The sequence below is a fragment of the Arachis hypogaea genome, chromosome 3 (genome assembly GCF_003086295.3).
Source record: "Arachis hypogaea cultivar Tifrunner chromosome 3, arahy.Tifrunner.gnm2.J5K5, whole genome shotgun sequence".
NCBI classification, from domain to species: domain Eukaryota; kingdom Viridiplantae; phylum Streptophyta; class Magnoliopsida; order Fabales; family Fabaceae; genus Arachis; species Arachis hypogaea.
The window spans coordinates 139,341,611-139,362,949 of record NC_092038.1 but is presented as its reverse complement, the minus strand read 5'-3'; the positions used below and the strand labels follow the sequence as shown (position 1 = coordinate 139,362,949).

Below are 21,339 nucleotides of genomic sequence, written 5' to 3'. Positions count from 1 at the left end.
ATAGAGATTCAATTGACAAAAAATAAATAAAAATTTAATAAAATTATAAAAATTGATAAAATAATTAAATCATAAAAAAAAAATCGAATTTGACTAAACTAAATTATCCTTAATAATGACTCTACCCAACAATTATTTTAGTGAAAAGGCTATTTCTTTCACTATGTTGTTGTTTACTAGTAAGTGATTGAGTTGGTGTGTCACATAGTAGGATCAAGTCACGTTTTAAATTATATTTAATATAAAGTGGAAATAAAGAAAGGTAGAAAGTGTTAGTAGTTAGAAGTTAGAACAGTCAAATAAATCCTTGACCTCCTAAAGAATCAAATCAAAGGGAACCTTTCACACACGTTACACATACATACATGATCGTCAAAATTCAAACATTGCGTGGAGACGGAACCTTGGGAAGTTGTGCTGCTATACTATTAATATATTACAACTTTAATCAATAATAATTAATCATGTAATAAATATATACTCTAAAAGATTAGATGAAAAAAATGAAAAAGCTACATAGACCATGTTGGAACATTCCAAGTGGCGTGGATGTATGATTGATGAAATGTTGACTTTTGCCTTCAAGTCAATATGAAATAATTAATCCATGAAGGATAAGAGAGAGAGTTTAATTGAAGGCGGAAAAAGTGTTTAGTGATGTGGATTGATTTGTTACATTAAAAAATAAATAAAAAAATAAAAAAACTTATGCTGCAAGAGAAGGCAACACTACTAATAGCTTAGCTAGCTAGTTGGACTTGTATCCGCAAAGAACTATGTTGCAACTGCAAGTGGAATAATTATATGGCCACAAAACTTGTTAACTTCAAATTAATATGCATTATTAGTACTTTATATTATGTACTTCTTTTGAAGGGAGTAGAATTTTCTCTTTTTAAAGAGATTATTAGATAGATAGATAGATAATTTTTGAATATTAAACTTTTACATAAATATTATTCTCTAATAAATCGACTCATATAATAATTATGAGTTTTAAAAGTACGTATATAATTATTTTTTATTGGTGTTTTCAATCTCTAATATTAAATTAGAAAAGTATATGGAACCAAGATGTGACCAACCAAAAGTAAATAAAATTGTTTAATTAAAATCACTTTTTGAATAATATGTTTGAAAATCGCTCCTGAGATCACGGAGCACAAACCAAAACCCAATTTTTCATGGAACTCAAACACATTTTGGCTGATTTTTGGCTGATATGCTTTTGGTTTCCTAGTTGTTCTCATAGATATGTAATTTTTCTATATTAATAGAGCCTTATTTGTTCATTGAATTAAAGTTTTTACTAGGGTGTCCGCGGATCGGATCGGATTGGATATGGCCAAAAATTCGATCCGATTCGCACAATTTCCATCAGATCGGATCGGATATGATATCCGTACTTTTTAGTGCCGGATCCGATCCGCACATTTGCAGATCGGATCAGATCGGATATCGGATATATCCGCATAATTAAACCTTCTCTTTTTAATCATATTTCTATGTAAAAGAATTTGATAGAAATATTTCTTTCATACTTTTAAACTTATTTATTCCTAAAATATTTTTAATCAGACTCTCTCTAAATAGCAAAAATAAAATAGTACAGTATATGAATAATAATTACTAACTAAAACATACAAACAAGTAAATACAATACCAAAAATATATATATTTATTTATTTTTTAATTTATAGTGCGGATCCGCGGATCGGATACGCGAATGTAGAGCAGATATCTACGATCCGATCCGCAAAGAGTGCGAATCGAATTATATCCGCAATTTTCGGATCGGATGTGGATATTTACCGCAGATCTGCGGATACGATCCGATTCATGGACACTCCTAATTTTTACCGCTGATGGATCAAGGACATTCTACTATTCTACCTATGCTACTTTGCGTGACGATCACTTATTTAATTCCCACTTGCTCATGTACATTATAAATGCAAATAATTATATTCTGTCGATCAGTTGGTTCAATGACGACCTATATTTTACTTAGATGATTGAAAAAATATATTTAGCTAGCTTCAGAGAAATTGAATTAATTCTGTGCAGCATAAAGTATAAAGTATAAACGATGTGCGCTTTCTATATCATCCGATAATCGCACACATCACACATGCCATGTTTTCAAGAAAAGTTTGCGTCTCCCCTTCAGAGTTCATACCTGACTAGCCACATATATATTTTTTTTTCCATTTTTTTTATATATACTAACGTTTTTATCGGACAAAAGTGGTTATTTTAAGTATCTCTCAATCCTTATTATAATAATATATAAATATAAAAAAGAATGTTTATATTGGAATTTTTAATTAGGTAATATATGAACCAATTTTTAATTGTAAAATTATTTTTTGGAAGATTTAGGTTTAGCAGAATTCAAATTTTAGAATTTAGAATTTAATATTTAAAATTTAAAGTAAATTAATTTTTTCAAAAATTAGTTGATATCAGCTAAATAAAATTGACTCCCTACTTGAATCCATATATTTTATATTTTGTACTATAAACTTTGACTGCCAAATCTTAAAACCCTAATATTTAGCCGTTTGATTAATTAACATGAAAAATAATAGAGAATAAGGTAAATTTATCCAATGTTTTGTGTGTTAAATAGAGAAGCTAGAACATGGTAATATTGGGGAAATTATCTGACCATAACAATGTTAATGCCCTTTCGAAACCAGCATACATGTGACCAAACAATGGCCAATATCTATCTATCTATCTATCTATCTATAGCTAATTAAGAAGACGGCCTAAATGATCGTGTTATTGTTGATCACCCAAAAAATATGTCACACGTGACGTAATTCATTACCTTTGATCTTCTTTGGTTCAAATAATTTGGGGTTGGACCCTTACAATGTTAATGCTCACATAGCTTGACTTCGAGGCATGTGAATTATACATAGATGGATACATTATACATACATACGCACCTTTCATTATTTATCCTCCTAATTAGGGCTTTAATATTATATATTTTTTTTACTAAAGATAGGAGACTCGAACTCGTAACCTCTTAATTGAGTATAAAGAGACTATATTATTTGAACTATAACTCATTGGCTTCAATATTATATATTGACTATGAAAAAATAACAAAATCCGAAAGATCAAATTATATAAATACATGTGATCATCCTTCCGAATTAAATCAGCTTGATATTTCTGTACACTGTTTATTATTATTATTATTATTATTATTATTATTATTATTATTATTATTATTATTATTATTATTATTATTATTATTATTATTATTATAAAGTAATTTTTTATCTATATTATTCAATTACATAATACTATATCAATAAAAATAACTACATTTTATATTAATCACGTAAATTATCATTTAAAAGAATAGATGTGATTGCACGACTGTATAAAATACTTTATACTATCCATGCATAATAATAATAATAATAATAATAATAATAATAATAATAATAATAATAAAATAATTTTATTATTATTATTTTATTATTATTATTATTATTAATTGATGCTCTTAAATTTGGGGGTTGGAGGCAACCCAAGTGAGTCTACATCAATAAAGATTCTTTTTATGTCTATGAATGCTCCATACACCTAACAAAAACCTGCCCTCTTCTATATTGATGATGACTTCCATAATCTACACCAAATACTTCTATACTTTATTATAATATATAAAACTAATCCCGGTCAACAATATCATGCTTTTTCATTATTTTCTTCTTCTTCTTCTTCTTCTTTCCTTCGTTTTAGATCAATTTAAGTTTGAGTTCAAGTTCAAGTTCTTCAATTGAAAAAAATAAAATAAAATAATACTAGTTGTCCCTTTTAAGCAACCGCTCTTCCATCCAATTAACACTAAAAGTTATGCGATCAATTCTCTTTCACTTGTCATTTCTCTTCAGAGTAGTCTTCTAAGAAGGACATAAGCTTTTCATACATTATTGATGTATTTAGATTTATACTTCTATATTATCAATCAGATTGCTAAATTAAGCTTCTAAATATTTAGGGTCTTAGACCTAGCTATAATATGAATTATTTTAATTTGCTTTTACTATGTGTGATATACTAACGCATGACGTGCTGCTTATTCTCTTATACGTCACACATTTAATTAATTATTTGGTTATAGGCTTGGGATGATTAGTATAGTTTAACTTTATATTATGATGAATTGTTTTTCATTGTGTACCACAGGGACCAAACTGAATGTGTTTTTTTCATTAATATAGTTTAACTTTAAATACGAAAATAACGAATAATGCTACTATTGATTGTTGCTGCGGCATTGTAATTTTTAGTTGCTGCCTGTTGAATGAAAGTATGAAACAGAGTCATAAAAATTAGTAGTTGAGACCTTGATGCTATAATATGATACTCCTATATATTCATATTTAGGGCTCAAACTTGATTTATTGGCATTTTAATGTAATGCTGTGTACTTTTATAATATTATAAACTTCTCGTTGTTTTGAAACAATTTCATTTTTTTTTTCGGTAAAGAAAAGAAAATAGGAACTTGGGCATGATATAGGATTTTTTGTTAAAATAAATAAAATAAATATTTTATTTATGAAATAGGTAATTTATAGTTTTATTATCGAAATCTGTCTTTTAAATAATTTCGTTTAACTTATATATATATATATCCCTATCGTACAACAGCGACGTTCAACTTGAATAATCTTAAGATTTGGTCTATGTCTTTTCATCATGCATGACGTTAGTTATTTTTCTCATTGCTGTATATGAAGTGAAATAATTTGGCGGGACTTTATTTCTTGAGAAACCTGTATTGTTACATAACAACTAACATTTAGAAGAGGTAGGTATATGTTACTTAACCCATTCATAATTTCAGATACAAAAGGCATCTCATCTATGCATCTATCATTTGTATTTGTATTGGGGTCTTCTATGATGTATTCTTAATAAATTTTAATACGAAAATGTTTTGGGCAACAAAAGGAGCTATTACTTACTTTTTTTTTATTTGCTTTATTAATGTATTTATTTTTTTATTTTGTATTTCTTAATTATTAATTATTGAAATAAATAAATAATTTTAAATATAATAAATATATAGAGTAAACTACTATTTTTACCTACGAAAATTCTAAACGCTGACAAATCTATTCACGAAACAACGAAATTGAAGTTGTACCCATGAAAGATCAATTCCATATGACAAAACTATCCAAATTCTAAAAAACTATCAAAAAAATTCTAAATTATCCTTCTCTCCACCATTGGTGTCTTCAACCCAATTGCAGTTGATGGTGATTGATTTATCACATAACAGGCAGTTTTAACAGCTTCTATCCAAAAAGACTTGGCTAAACCTACAATTTGCAACATAACTCGTGCTCTTTTTAGGAGAGTCCTATTTATTCGCTCTGCTACACCATTTTGCTGAGGTCTATATGCAATTGTAAATTGTCGTTGAATATCTGCTTGCTTGCAAAATGTTTGAAAGTCACAATCGATATGTTCTCCTCCGTTATCTGTCCTTAAACACTTGATCATCTTTCCAGATTCAAGTTCTAACTTTGCTTTGAACTCTTTAAACATCACAAACACGTCTGATTTCTTCTTGATCGGGTACACTCATAGCCTCCTAGAGTAATCATCAATAAATGATACAAGATATTTGCTCTTCCTAGGGTCATCTCTAGCGATTTTCACACATCAAAATGAATCAACTTCAATACGCATGTGCTTGCTTTGAGCAGTTGATCTACCAAATATCAATCTATGTTTCTTGCTTGTAACGCAGTGCTTATAAAACAGTAAGTTTATTGTACTGATTTGAGTTCGGGAATGAGATTACGCTCCACAAGAATCTTCAAGCCTCACTCTGACATGTGGCCCAGTTTGCGATACCATATCATCGTCATTTTTTCTTGATTTGCTGAAGCAACTGATGCCTCTACCTCTTGCAAAGTATCTCCAATAAACATGTATAGATTTGCGGCAATCTTTTCTGCTTTTATTATCACAAGAGCACATTTAACAACTTTCAAGATCCCACCTTCAATATGGGTCTTGCAACCAAGTTCAACTAGTTGTCCAATCGATAATAAATTCTTCTTCAAATCCTTCACATGTTTTACCCCTTGAAATGAACGAATAGAACCATCAAACATTTTTATTTTGACATACAGTATCTATTCCAATAATTTCTAAGGCATGATCGTTTTCCATAAACACAGATCCTTCCAAGACAGGTTCATATGTACAAAACTAATCACGATGAGGAGTCATGTGCAAAGTTGCTCCTGAATCAACAATCCAGACATCAGTGAGTTGTTTGCTACCTTTAGAACCATTTGTTGTTTCTCCATACAGGATTTCTCCATCATCAGAGATACTCACAATACATCCTTGAGAACTTGATCCTTTTGGAACTTTCTCTATACTCTTCTTATTTCGACAATCTTTCTTGAAGTGCCCTCTCTTGCCACAATTATAGCATTTGAATTGCTTCTTTCTTTCTGACTTTGGTCTACTTTGACTCCCACTGGAACCACGCTCCATTGATCTTTCTCTCGTCATCAACAGCGCCTCTGCTTGCTTTGAGCTCTTTAATCTATCTTCCTTATTCTTGCGCCTGGATTCTTCTTCAAGAATCGCAGCAGCCATATCATCAAAAGAAAGATAGTCTGTTAAAATATTATTAGTTAAGTTAATGATGAGCTGATTATATGAATTTGGTAGACTTTGAAGTAGAAGTTCTGCATGTTTGTTTTCTGCTATGTTGTAATCCAACGATGAGAGTTGAAAAAATAGTGTATTTAGATTGTTGATATGATTTGTTGCCGATGTAGATTCACTCATTCGAAGAGTATAAAGTCTTCTCTTCAAAAATATCTTATTGTGAAGCGGCTTGACTTCATATAATTTAGTGAGAGCATCTCAAATTTCTTTTGCTGTCCTTTTCTCTGCTACACTTTGACAAGACTGAATCACTGAGTGCCAAGTGTAAGTTTGCAACGGCATTGTCATCCATCTCCTTCTATTTTTCATCTGTAATTACAGTGGGTCTACTTTCAATTGCTGCGACACAATTGTCTTTCTTCATAATTTTTTTCATTTTCAATTTTCATAAGTAAAAATTACTCCCACTGAATTTCGGAATCTCATACTTTGTTGCCTTTTTTTGGATAGTAACTTGCAGCAGAAGAAAAAAAATATTAATCAACAATCTTAGGCTCTGATACCACTATTAGGTACCAGACAAATGACACAACAAAATATAAAGATAAAAAAAATTAAAAATTTGTATAAAATATTTTTTTTTGAGAATTACAACTTCTCGGTTCTCGCTATCACAAGGAGATTACAATAATACTCTCTTGACAAAAAGAGAACACACTTCTCTCTACATATATAAGAGAAAACTACTCAAAGAAATCTATGTTTTTCTCTCTAGATGACTTCTCACTTGTTTGATGAAATTGAATTAAAAACTAAATAAAAAAGTTTTCAATTTATAAGTAAATATTTGTTATGTAAATCACTTGTAACATGAGGTTACTTTCTTTTTTCTCTCTCCACCATCAAAGTTTGATGGCTATTACGTAGGAATATTTTTCTCCTTTCATTATTTACTTTTCTTTTCCTTTTTTTTTTATAATTAGCTTTACTAAACTTACTTTATTTGATGAAATAAATAAATAATTTTAAATATAATAAATATATAGAATAAACTACTATTTCTACCCACGAAAGTTTTAAACGCTGACAAATCTACTTACGAAACAACGAAATTGAAGTTGTGCCCATGAAAGATCAGTTCCGTATAACAAAACTATCTAAATCCTAAAAAACTATCCAAAAATTCCAAATTATCTTTCTCTCCACCATTGCTACCATCATCTTCCCCCTCTCTCTCCCTGCCGAAGCTTCCCCCTCTCTCTTGCTTTGTAAATTTTTAACTCTAACAATTCCTAACCACATTGTAGCTCTCCCAACTCCAACTCAAAATCATTCTCCTCTCTCACGTTTCTGAAGCTAGCCTTCTTCTACCATCTTCCTCTTTCTCTCTCTCTCAAGTCATTTTCACCCAAGACGATTTGAAGAAAATCGCCGCCTACAAAACCGTCGAGTACGTCGAATCTGGTATAATTTTTGGCCTCAGAATTGGCTCTACTGCCAAACACGCCGGCATGACAAACTCAAGGACATCGTCGGCGCACGAGCAAGCCCTATCTCTCGGGATCCCCTTGTTGGATATGGACTCTCAACCTGTCGTTAATCTCGTCGTTGACGATACCGACGAGGTTGATTATTATCTTAACCTCGTCAACGAATGTAGTGGCACCCTCTTAAAGGAGAAGATGGTTGAAGGTGCTTGCAAGAAATTCGTTATAATCGTTGATGAGTCTAAGCTCATTAACTATGTTGGTGGTAGCAATTTGGCTATGTCCGTGAAAATTATTAAATGTAAAAAACAAAAAATCATAATTGATTGGGACTACTCGATTTTAGCCAAGCTGCAACCCACCTAATTTTTATACTTAAAAAAAAATGGATTTTGGAATAAAATTTTCTTTTAATTTTTTTTGAAATTATTTTTTTATTTAAGAAATTTTTTTGACACAAAATTACCGAAATCCTTTTAAAAGTACTATAAAAGGAACTATTTTTAATATATTAAATAATAAAAACTTAAGTTTTTATTATTATGTTATTAAAATATTCTCGTAGGATAAAAAATAGCTGAATCTTTACAAAATAACTTTAAAATTTTGTGATTGAAATAACTAACAATGGTCATTTGTTAGCAACATCCCTAAATAAGAAAATAAATAAAAGATGGTTTAGTAGAAAGTGAGTCTTAATGACATACTTGTTCAGTTGTTTGCTTTTTTTGCATCGATCTAGAGTTTTGACTGAACCTCATCAAAACCAACAAATTAATTAACGTCTCATCATAATTTATGGCTTTTTCTTTAAGTCTTTTCTACGGTCCTACTTAATGTTTCTAACTTTTATGCTAGTTAATCAAATTAGATTGATCTAATAATTAGTTTATTAGTCTGTTTAAATAAATATCAAAAATTTAAATTTTACTTTATATATATAATAATTTATTGACCACTCACAAACTCTTAAATAAAATTCAATACAATAATAAATTAATTTTTGATATGTCAAATTAAAAAATACAATAAAAATTTTTTTTATGCTGGTTGACTATAGAAAGAAGTTAATTAACAGAGCCTTAATTATATACTTAATTATATCACTTGGATGGGCCACCCGTGTGTTTGATATAAAATTATTATTATTAATGTGCTTCTATTTATTTATTTAAAGTGTAGGATAAGTAATTTTATACAAAAATGCTATTCATAAATTAAAATTAGCCATTAAAATTAGTTATTATTTTATTTTTATATAAATTTATATGTAATTTTATTTATTTTAATGTATATTTATATTTTATACTAATGACTAATTTTAATATACACGTAACATAGTTAAATTTTATAATATGCGATTGAGTTTCTATGATTAAAAAAATCTAGCATTTAACTTTTATTGTCTCTAAAAGAAATAATTTATTATAGACATACAAAAAGTTAAAAAAGAAATGCACAATTCACACTTCGAACTCTAAAAGAGTTTGTGTAAGAAAAAAATATTTGATGTATAACTATTTATGTGTATTATGTGTGTTTATCTATCAATCTAATATTTTTTAATAGTTTAAATAATTATATGACACGGCAAAATAAATCATTAAGAATCAATCATAATAAAAAGATTAAGATATTTATAAAATTTGAATTTACTTAACATTTGTTCTTCGCTTATCCTAGAGGCATATGATTAAGTTACCAATAATTTTTTTTTATAGAAAATATTCAAAATTTAAATTTTAATGTATTTATTTTACATTGGTTAAAATAAAAAATTTCAATAAAAACTTCTACTTATAGTAATATTAATGTGTACTCTAAGAACATATATTAATTAAACTAAAAAATTTTCAAAAACCCAAAACAAAAATAAGTTTTTACTTTTTAGGTTGAATCCACGCCCGTGAAACATTACCCATGACTCATTCAAACTAAACTCCCAGTCTCCCAGATGCCGAAAGTACCCTCTCATTTTATGTTAGATATCTATCACACAATGTAAAAGTTCCTTTTGACAAGTTGACTATCTAATATGTTTTATTTTGAAATGTCAAGTTGACCGCAATTAAGATTTTGTACGTCAAATTTATAATTTTGTTTGATAGTGTAAGAAAATTGTGATGAAGCAAATCAACCCATGTCTACACTTTTTACGATCAAATTGTTTATGTAATAGCGAAGACTATTATGTAAAGTATATATGGTTACTTTTGGTCCAGTCAAAGAATTGCATACATGTGAGTAAACACTTAGGGTCTGTTTGGAAATTCTGGAGGTAACTTTTTTTTATTTTTAATTTATGAAAAGTAGTAGTATTAATGTTTGGTGTAATTTTTAAAATTAAATTGTAATTTTTTAAGAAGCTATTTTGGAGCTTATAAAAAAGTTAAAAAAAATGACTTCTCTCATAATACTTCTACTTTTTATTATATTTCTATAAAATAAGCATTTTTAGAGTTAAAAATCCAAACACAAAATAACTTATTTATAAGTTACTTTTAACAGAGTCATTTATTGTTTAAGTTATTTTATCAAAAGTAGCTTAATTAAGTTGGTTACCAAAATTGGGCCTTAATATGTTGGTTTCAAATAATAAACTCGATCGTCTTCCTGGAAAAATATTTCCAAGCAAGATATATATAATATTTAGACTTGCAGAAAGTTTAATATGGAGGGCCGAATTTTAGATAAATTTTTTTTATTTCATAAAAATAATTAACATATAATTATTAGAGTTAATTTTTCAAAAGATTTATCAAAATATATATATAAAATTATAAATTTTTTTTATAATTTTATTTTTAATATGATAGTTACATAAAAGAAATATAACAATATCAATAGTACATTATAAAATTATAAAGTACCAATAATTTATAGCGTGTTTAGTTAAAAATTATCACATATCTTATTAATTAAAATTAATTTTTTAAAAAATTTAAAAAAATTAAAAATAAATGATAAATTATTAATTATTTGAAAGACACAATACCTTTATAGAATACAAGATATAAGATATTTTTATAAAAGTTTTTCTTCAACAACATAAATTTAGAATAAAAATAAGTATTCTTTATAAGAAAAGAATATCTAAAGTACATAATGTGATTATTAAAATATAACTACGTAAGTTATTATTAATATAATAATATAAATTTTAAATATGTTTATATAAAATAAATAAATAATTTTTTAAAATAAATATAAAAATCATTATATAAAAACTAATTTAAAAGTTACAAAAATTTGAGGATATGATATTAAATTAGTTAAATAAAAAATATTAATAAATTAAACAATTAAAACATAAATTTATCATATAATAAAAAATAATACATATAAAAATATTAAATTATATAATAATTTTTATTTTTTTAAATATATATCTCATATATAAATATAATTTTTAAAAATTTTGAAGAGTCGAGACTACTACTCACTCTTTCTAAATCCGTCCCTGCTTGCAGAAAGTAGGTGGAATTAGTAGTAATTGAAAATGTATAAATACTTAAGGGAAGATGATATGTGCGTTATTACTCACGTCTCACGTTATGGAGATATTTTCAGTTTTTTGTTTTATTAAATTAATTAGTATGCGAAATTGCAAATCCCAAATTTTTCTTGTCATTCATTTTAGGGTACGGTAATTGACCAAAGCAAAATAAAATCTCGGTCGATGACCTTAGCTTCTATGTGGATTGTGGAAAATAAAAAGCATTTTTTTTAAATTATTCTTTTATTTCTTATTATTTCTTATCCTTCTTGTCAGGTTCCAATACTGTAATTCCATCCATTCACTACTAGCTATCAGTCACCACTCACCACCACCATTGGCCGACTATTATTGTTGTTGTTAATATTCCAAATTTTAAATTTATTTTATTTTATTTTATTTTTGTTTAAATTTTAAATATTTTTATTATTTCTAATTTCAAATATTTTTTTAATATTCAATTCTAAGTAATGGATATCGACAATAATATTAGTTGAAGAGTGTTAACTCACAATATCTTTTTTAAATGCCAATATAGTACTAATAGTAGATAATAATGTATTTTTAAGTTGAATAAAAACAAGTTTTTTCGGTTTTTAATTATTTATTTGATGTACATTAGTGCATCCTTAATAATTATTAAAAAAATATAGATAAACAATAAAAATATTAAACAATGTGAATAACGGTTTAAAAAAAATTAAATTAATTATTAAAATTAAATTCTCAATTTATTAAAATAATTATTTTTTGAATTTAAATTATTAGGGTTATGCAACGTAACCTCCTCTTAATATACCGTCACATCACATTCTCATTCTATCTCAACCATCTTTTTGTTCATCTACTCATACTGTTGTTTATATCGGTCCTCTTCTCCACCATTCAGCCTGACACTTCACCTCCGCCGGTCATTCGGACGTACCTTCCCTCTTGCGCTCAGCCCAACGCGCCTCTCCTACTCAGTACTCACTCCCAACGACGGACCTACACAGGACAAAAGGGGGCACTTGCCCCACGGACCTACACAGGGCAAAGGGGGCACTTGCCCCACTCTTATTTTAATTTTTTTTAAAATATATATATCCATTTTAAATTAAATAAATAATTTCATTATAAATAAATTAAGCCCAATTATTTAAAGTTCTAAATCCATTTTATCTTTTTATCATTTTGATTATTAGTTAACTTAATCAAATTTAGTCTTCTTTTATTCTAAAATTTCAGCCGTCACCACTCTTTTATTCTCTTAAACCTTCTTCTCAATTTTATATTTTCAACCTTTTTTTTCTATTTTTAGTATAGTGGTTATCTTCTCTTCATTAAAAGGTAAATTTTAAATTTTCTATTTTTTTATATACGTCTCTATAACTCTATGTATCTTTTAATTTCATTGTTTTTCTTTTTGATTTTTTTTAAACATTTTAATTTAAGTAATTATAGTTTAGGTATTAATCTAATTTTTTATTCTGTTCAAGAATTTATATATTTTATTTTATTCCCAATTTAGTGATCCTTATTATTTATTTATTTATCTTTCGTTCTATTTTATTATATATAATTATGTTGTATATAAACTTTTAAATTCAATTGGTCAATTTATTAATTTAGAATATATATTTTTAATTTTTAAAAATAGTAATAAAAAATATTTTAAAATAGTAATGATTGTTTGGTTACATATATAGAGAGGCATTCAATCAAGTTGATAATGAAACAATTATTCACTATTTTCAAAATATAAAAACAAGAAGAGAAATACCTTCAAGATTTAAAGAAAAAAAAGTTAGCGACTAATATAATTTTTGTAGTCGAATAATTAATGTACACTTTTATTTTATTAAATTTAGATTAATATATCTTTTGATAGTAATGTGTATTATTTTTGCCCCCTTAACATAAATTTTCTGGGTCCGTCACTGCTAGTCACTCCCCTCGTTTCTTTACTTCCCTCACAGTCCTCAGATCAATGCTCAATTGCTCATTTCTCGATAGTCAATAAAAATATAATAACAAGGCAGAGACTCCACTCCATTACTCACTTTGCCGCGCTCGCATTCACACACTCTTACTTGGATCTCTCTTCTCTCATCTTACTCAAAAATGTCGTTCAAAATTTACAATCTCAATGAATCCTTATCCAAATTTTTTTTTTGCAATACCCACATTATTGTTGTGAATTTTGTTATCTATCCAATCCCTATACGGGAATGGGACTTCAAGAAAACAACAGTAACCGCTGCAACAAGAGCTGAATATGCAACAACAATCTAAGAGCGCATACCCAAACGAAAACTAAATTTTTACTTACGACCCATGTAACAAGTTATACCAAGTAAGAAGTGTATAACAATTAGTTCATAAGGACTGTCATTATATAACCATTTATCAACAGATACCGTTTTTCATATCGAGTAATAGTATAAATCTATAGCCGTCGAAGTAGGAATAATGGCTCCTCACCGGTGGCCGCTGCCAGTAGTTATTAAACCGTTGAAGGAGCAACAGTGTTAGTCATTGCATTCGTTCACCACTGCTCGTGCACTCTGTTTAGTATACATTATATTCCATTTTGCATGGAAAATTTAATTCTACATTTTTCTTTAGAAAATTCTAATCTTATATGGTGAATTATTTATTATTGAAATTTAGTTTTTTTTTTTTAAGTTAAAAATAAGATTCAAACGCATGATTTTTAAGTGAATACGAGAAGATTATGCTATTTGAATTATAGTTTGTTGGTTTGAAATTTAAATTATTAGATGGAATAGAATCATGAATAATTATTCTATATCTCACCATGCACTCATATTTTTATTTAGCAATCAAACATAATAATAATAATAATCTCTCTAGGGAGTCAATGAAATATTTGTACAACGTATATAATAGACTATTTATTTGGTTCAATATGAGTTAAAAAATGAACATTCATAATAAAATACTATTAATTTCTCAAATACAATACACCCATACTATTCAGAATAACTATTCGGGTAACATCTAATATCTTACTGAATCGAATATCCCTATATTTCTATTGTACATATTGTATAAATATTTCATTGGCTTCTTATATTTTTTCTAATAATAATATGCAGATTTTTTTTTGTGGCGAGGAGGGAAGAGAGAAGAAAAAGCGAACATAATCTCTTCTTTGGTGAGTCGAAGGCGCGTCCTAACTCTGTTGATAATTGACATGAAGAAAAAAAAAAAAGAATTTGTGCTCTTCTCGTATGATTTGTTTATAAACAAAAAATATTCTCGTATATATATAACATATACAAACACACACTCCTATTTAACTTGAGTAGCATCAGTGCACGCATCGCTGGAACAATTAAGTTCGACCTTGTATCTTCTAAGTTTTAATTTCGAAATCAATTCACATAATCATTAAATTAAAGCAAGTCTTACTAACATATACGCTAGAATTTACCGATTCAGAGTTATTATTATTATCTAAGAGAAAAGAAATATGTTTTTTTCATTTTAATAGAGTTTAGAAAGAGAGAGATAACAACTCAACACAAATATACATGTGTTGTGATGAGAACGGGAATGGGCATGTAGATGCTCATTTATTATGCATGGACGACTTATGTTTTTAAAGATAAAATGTATTAAAAAAAATTAAAAAATATAAATCTATTGTATGTATATAAATAGGAGGCTAAATCTCAAACATACACCTTATAAATACTTTTTTTTTCTCTCTTTATATGCTGCAATATATATATGAATCATCTTAATTATATTGAAATATTAATTGTGATGAATATTAATATTAGAGTCTTTTATTTATATTTTTTTATTTTATATTTATTTATTTTACAACACGTTATCAGCACAAGCTCTAATCAAAATTTAGGAAGACTTTAGTAATAAATTTTTATTATGTCAAAACTCTCTCATCTTGAATTTAATGCTCGTGGTATATCTGAAAACAATTACTTATCATGGATATTAGATGCCAAAATTCATCTTGATTCATTGGATCTTGGAGATACCATTAAGGCTAAAAATAATGCATCCCAAAAGGATAAAGCCAAAGCATGATCTTCCTTTGTCGTAATCTTGACGAATGATTGAAAAATGAATATCTCACACTAAAAGATCTTGCAGATCTGTGGAAGAACCTTGAAGAAAGGTATAATAATCAAAAGAAAGTGATACTTTCTCAAACCCGATATGAGTGGATGCACTTGCGTCTACAGAATTTTAAATCCGTAAATGAATACAATTCAACAATGTTTCGAACTACCTCACGAATGAAATTATGTGGGAAAAAGATAACTGATAATGACATGTTAGAGAAAAGTTTTTCTATCTTCCATGTCTCGAATGTACTTCTACGGCAGCAGTATCGAGAAAAAGAATTTAAAAAATATTCTGAGCTAATTTCTTGCCTTCTTGTTGCTGAACGTAACAATGAATTGCTTTTAAAAAATCATGAAGTACGTCCAACTGGCGCTGCCCCATTTCCTGAAGTATATGCGGCAAATCATAATCCTAGAAGAAGTAAATGGCAAAGTTTTGGTAACAAGAAAAATTTATGAAAGGAAGAACAATTATGTTCACAAAAAAGGATCTCACCAGAAGTGGGATAAATAAAGAAATAATGGGTAAAATAAATCAACAGAGGATAAATGTTGCGGTTGTGGTGGAAAGGGCCATTGGTCGCTTACCTATCGTACCCTGAGGCACCTAGTTGATCTTTATCAAGTATTCTTGAAAAAGGATGCAAAGGAAAGGAGACGAATTTTGCTTCAAATTTTGCTTCAAAGGATGTTGCTGAAAATTATACCACTCATTATGAAATATCTGATTTTTTTTTAGGATCCTGAAAAAAATATTGACCATTTGATAAATGATGAAAAAATTTAATATGTGAGTTTGTTAAAATATTCATGTAAATAAATAATGTAAATAAATTTTTTTGTTAAGTTTTATTTTTAATATATTTAAATTTCAAGTATTATTACATAAATAATGTTTAATAAAATATTTATATTTATGAATTTCAAAATCACTAAATATGTCAAGTTCAAAAATAATAATAATAATAGTAGTAATAATAATAATATTTTAGTATATGATACTATTTTTATGTACAGTGTTTTTTAGAAAAATAATTTTAATTAGGAATATAATTTTACTGTACATGTACTGTACTGCTACTCATTTTATTATTATTATTTGTCTTTAAAGAAAATGGAAAGGATATATAATAAAGATGTTTGCCTTACGAATAGTGCAAGTTCGCATACCATTCTCAAAAGTAATATATATTTTACTCATCTTGTACCAAAAGAAGAATATGTTAATACTATTATTGGCTAAAACAATGTGATAAAAGGTTCCGGAAGAGCTATAATTTTGTTTTCCAGAGGAAACAATTTTTATAATAAATAACGCACTATTGTCTATCAAGTCTCTAAGAAACTTGTTAAATTTTAAAGATATTCGCTGAAATGGATATTATATTGAAACAATGAATGAAAGAAATCACTAGTACTTATATATCACAACTCATGATTCAAATAAAAAGATTATATTAGAAAAGCTGTCCTCATTTTCTTCTGGGTTATATTATACTAAAATTAGTACAATTGAATCACATGTCATTATAAACCAGAAGTTTACTATCCCAAATAAATTCATAATTTGACATGATCGATTGAGACATCTTGGAGCAACCATGATGCGAAGAATTATTGAAAATTTCCTTGAAAATTCTCTAAAGAACAAGAAAATTCTCTAAAGAACCAGAAAATTCATAAATCTAGTGAATTTTGTTGTCCTGCATGTTCTCAAAAAAAGTTAATTTATAATTTTAAGGCCATCACCAATAAAGATTGGATTTGAGTCTTCTAAATTTCTAGAAAGGATTCAAGGCGATATATGTGGACTCATTCATCTATCACGTGGATCTTTTAGATATTTTATGGTCTTAATAGACGCATCTTCGAGATGGTCACATGCGTGTTTATTGTCTTCTCATAACCTAGCGTTTGCGAGATTACTTGCTCAAATTATTCGATTAAAAGTACAGTTTCTAGAAGATCCAAACAAAGTAATTCGTCTTGATAATGCTGGTGAATTCACTTCCCAAACTTTTGATGTTTATTGTATGCTAACGGAATAAGCGTTGAACATCTAGTAGCTCATGTTCACACGTAAAATAGATTAGCAGAATCATTTATTAAACACCTCCAATTAATTGCTAAACCCTTACTTATGAGAACAAAGCTCCCAACCTTTGTTGGGACATGCAATTTTACATGCTGCAGCACTTATTCATTTGAGACCAATAAGTTACCATCAATTCTCTCCTATGTAATTAGCTTTTGGCCAGCAGGCAGCAGCCAAATATTTTCATTTGAAGATGTTTGGGTGTGCGATATATGTTCCAATTGTCCCACCTTCTCGCACAAATGAGACCCCAAAGAAAATTAGGAATTTATGTGGGATATGATTCTCCTTCTATATTGAGATATCTTGAGATACAAACAGGAGATGTATTTAAAGTTCGATTTGCAAATTGTCATTTTGATGAATCAAAATTTCTAACATTAGGGGAAAGAATAAGTTTCTTCAAAAAGAACTTAATTGGAATGCATCATCCTTGATGCATTTAGATTCTCGATTAGGGCAATGTGAACTAGAAGTTCAAAAGATTATACATTTGCAAAGAATAGCAAATGAATTACCTGATATATTTTCCGATACAAAAAGGATTACTAAATTCTATATACCAGCTAAAAATGCGCTAATTCGAATTGATGTCCCAGTTGGACAAATGGCCACCGAAACAAATTCACGTCAAAAGCGTGGTAGGCTTGTCGGCTCCAAAGACAAATATCCTCGAAAAGAAAGAGGTAAATACTATTCCTGTTGAAAAAGATAAAGACATAGTAAATGCACCTGCAATTGTCTAAAATTCTGTTATAGTTTTGATGCTAGAAGACGTTCAGGTACCTGAAATTTCTGAAAATTATGAAAATGATGAGATCTCGATAAATTATGTCTTGACAGGAGAAAATGGTACCAAAATAAAACAATTGTCAATGAAATATTTGCATACAATGTGGCATTACACGTCATGCATGAAGGTAAGAATCTTGAGCCAAGAACAGTCGAAAAATGTCGACAAAGGAATGATTGGCTGAAATGGAAGAAGCTATAAAAGCTGAGTTAGACTCACTTGCAAAACATGAAGTCTTCCTATAGTCCGTACATCAGAAGATCTAAAACCAGTTGGATACAGATGGGTATTTGTGAGAAAATGAAATGAGAAAAATGAAGTTGTACACTATAAAGCTCGACTTGTGGCACAAGATTTTTCACAAAGGTCCGGTATAGATTATGAAGAAACATATTTTCTTGTAGTAGATGTAATAATATCGCGTTATTTGGTCAGTTTATCTGCATACCATAAACTACATATGCATCTAATGGATGTGTTAATAGCCTATTTATACGGGTCATTATTAGATCGTGATATCTATATGAAAGTTTTGAAAGACTAAAGATATCTAAATCATCCAATAAATATTCACATGAGTTATACTCAGTAAAATTGCAAAGATCTTTATATGGTCTAAAGCAATCTAAACGAATGTGGTATAATCATCTTATTGAGTATCTGGCCAGAAACGAATTTAAGAATGATGATATCTGTCCATGTGTTTTTATAAAAAAATCTGCATCTGAAAATTTTGCGAAACTATAATAAGGACCAATAGAATAATTAAACCTACAATAATCTCTACCAAAAAAAGTAAAGAACAATTCATCAAGATTAGAAGACAAATTATAATCATTATATAAATATTTAATTAAAAAAAAAAAAGAAAAAAAAAACGGAGAGAGAAAAAATTTGAGACGAAGAATGATAAAAATGGTCATAGTAATTGATATAGTATAGCCTTTCCATATATCTTTTCACTTGAAACATTTATTTTCCTAAATAATACCAAACAGAAGTTGAGAAAATGTCAACAAATTAGGATAAAGAGCATTTTGTGTTGTTTGTCTATGAATCAGAAATAGCCAAGTATGCGACTATTTCTTTTCCTTTTCGTTTATGTATGTCCATATTATATTATATAGGCCTCATTATTGGACTGGCTACCAACCTAACGCTACTGAACTATACAATGCCATTTCTCCGGCATTTATGGCAAAAACTATTAGCAACACCACACCCATCACTAGGGAATATCGTCATACATACTATAATTTTCAGATGTTACAAAACTTCATCTTCTTTAATTAAAAAAAAAAAAAAAAACCCTAGCTATACATTGTCAAAGCACATGCAACAACATTTATCCTACTTGGTCTACAAATTTTGATGCCAAGCCATGACTACATGATTAGTAATAATATAATAATGTTAATAATATGAAGTAATAATAATATTCATCGTCGTCATTATTACTAATGGGACCAAAACACAGTGTTAGAATTGCCTTTACGTAAAGCATCGGTATATTAAGTTGGGAAAAAACAAAGGGAACGAAAAGGAAAGGACTAAAAAGGAGATGATCAAGCAAATCCAAAATAAGGAGAACAAGAAAAGAAAGGAAGGGGGGGGGGGGGGGGGGGGCACAGCATCATCATGCAATAATGCTCCCATTCAAAGACTCACTCAACGCAACACCTTTTTCTTATACTTATTTCAAATTTATTATCACCTAAGATAAAAATATAAACATCATTGAAACTAAAGTGATGAAACCGTATTCAATTTTATAAAGATACCGTGATACTTTTTGTATATTTAAAATTACACAAATATTTGGAATGAGAGAAAAAATGTTAATTAATATGTAGATGATGACGTTGGTGTGGCATCAGCAGGAGGAATAAAAAAGAGAGAGCGTCGATGACACGTGCCAAGAGGCAACGGTCAAATGACGGTGCCAGTCACAGACACGTGTGAGGTTTTCCATTCCCATTCCCAAACCACACTCATAAGTTGAAAAGTTTGAATCATTGACTCACCTTACTCATTTAATCACGCTCCTCTTCCAACGCCTGCAATCACACGCTCTCCCTCTCTCCCTTTCAACTTGATCTTTTCATTTTTCCACTCTCATTTCTACATCACAAATCACAACAATAATATTAGAAAGAGAAATTCATTTCACCTACTCGATTATATTTTTCCATTTATTTATGCTACTACTATTTTTCGCCTTGTGAAATACTGCTGCTGAAAATAAAATACTAGCTAGAATATTGAGTTTCACGTAAGAAAATAACGGAGTCAACCCTGCTTTATTTGACTCTTCTTTTCCCAATCAAACCAAAAGAACGGAAATACGGACAAGAGACTACGAGTTTTACTGGCCCGGGGCACCTCGGATTCTACTTCTTCCATTTTCTTATTTTTCGTTCCAAAATAATCAATGGTTTTATATCTTCTACGGTAATACATAGAAAGGGGAACAAAGAGAATCTTTCTGTTCAAAATTGAAATACATATGGCTACTTTTGGAAGACTCCATATTGGACTGAACAATAGTCAAGATAGAACATCCTTAAAAATAGTAACAATCACATTTTTATTATTACCAACTTTTCGAGGTTCAAAAGGTTATATCTACTACATACTCTGCCAGACATGGAGATTAAATGAGGAGTTCTATGTACCAAAAATAAAAAAAACAA

General features: G+C 28.6%; 1 protein-coding gene across 1 annotated transcript; it reads left to right on the top strand.

Annotated features, from left to right (window-relative positions):
* The first annotated feature begins 6,722 nt into the window (after positions 1 to 6,722).
* On the top strand, positions 6,723 to 8,528 carry LOC112735623 (probable ribose-5-phosphate isomerase 1). Its single transcript, XM_025785149.1, has 2 exons — positions 6,723 to 6,758; positions 7,983 to 8,528. The coding sequence occupies exons 1-2, from the start codon at positions 6,723 to 6,725 to the stop codon at positions 8,526 to 8,528; spliced, it is 582 nt and encodes a 193-aa protein (XP_025640934.1).
* Positions 8,529 to 21,339: the final 12,811 nt, after the last annotated feature.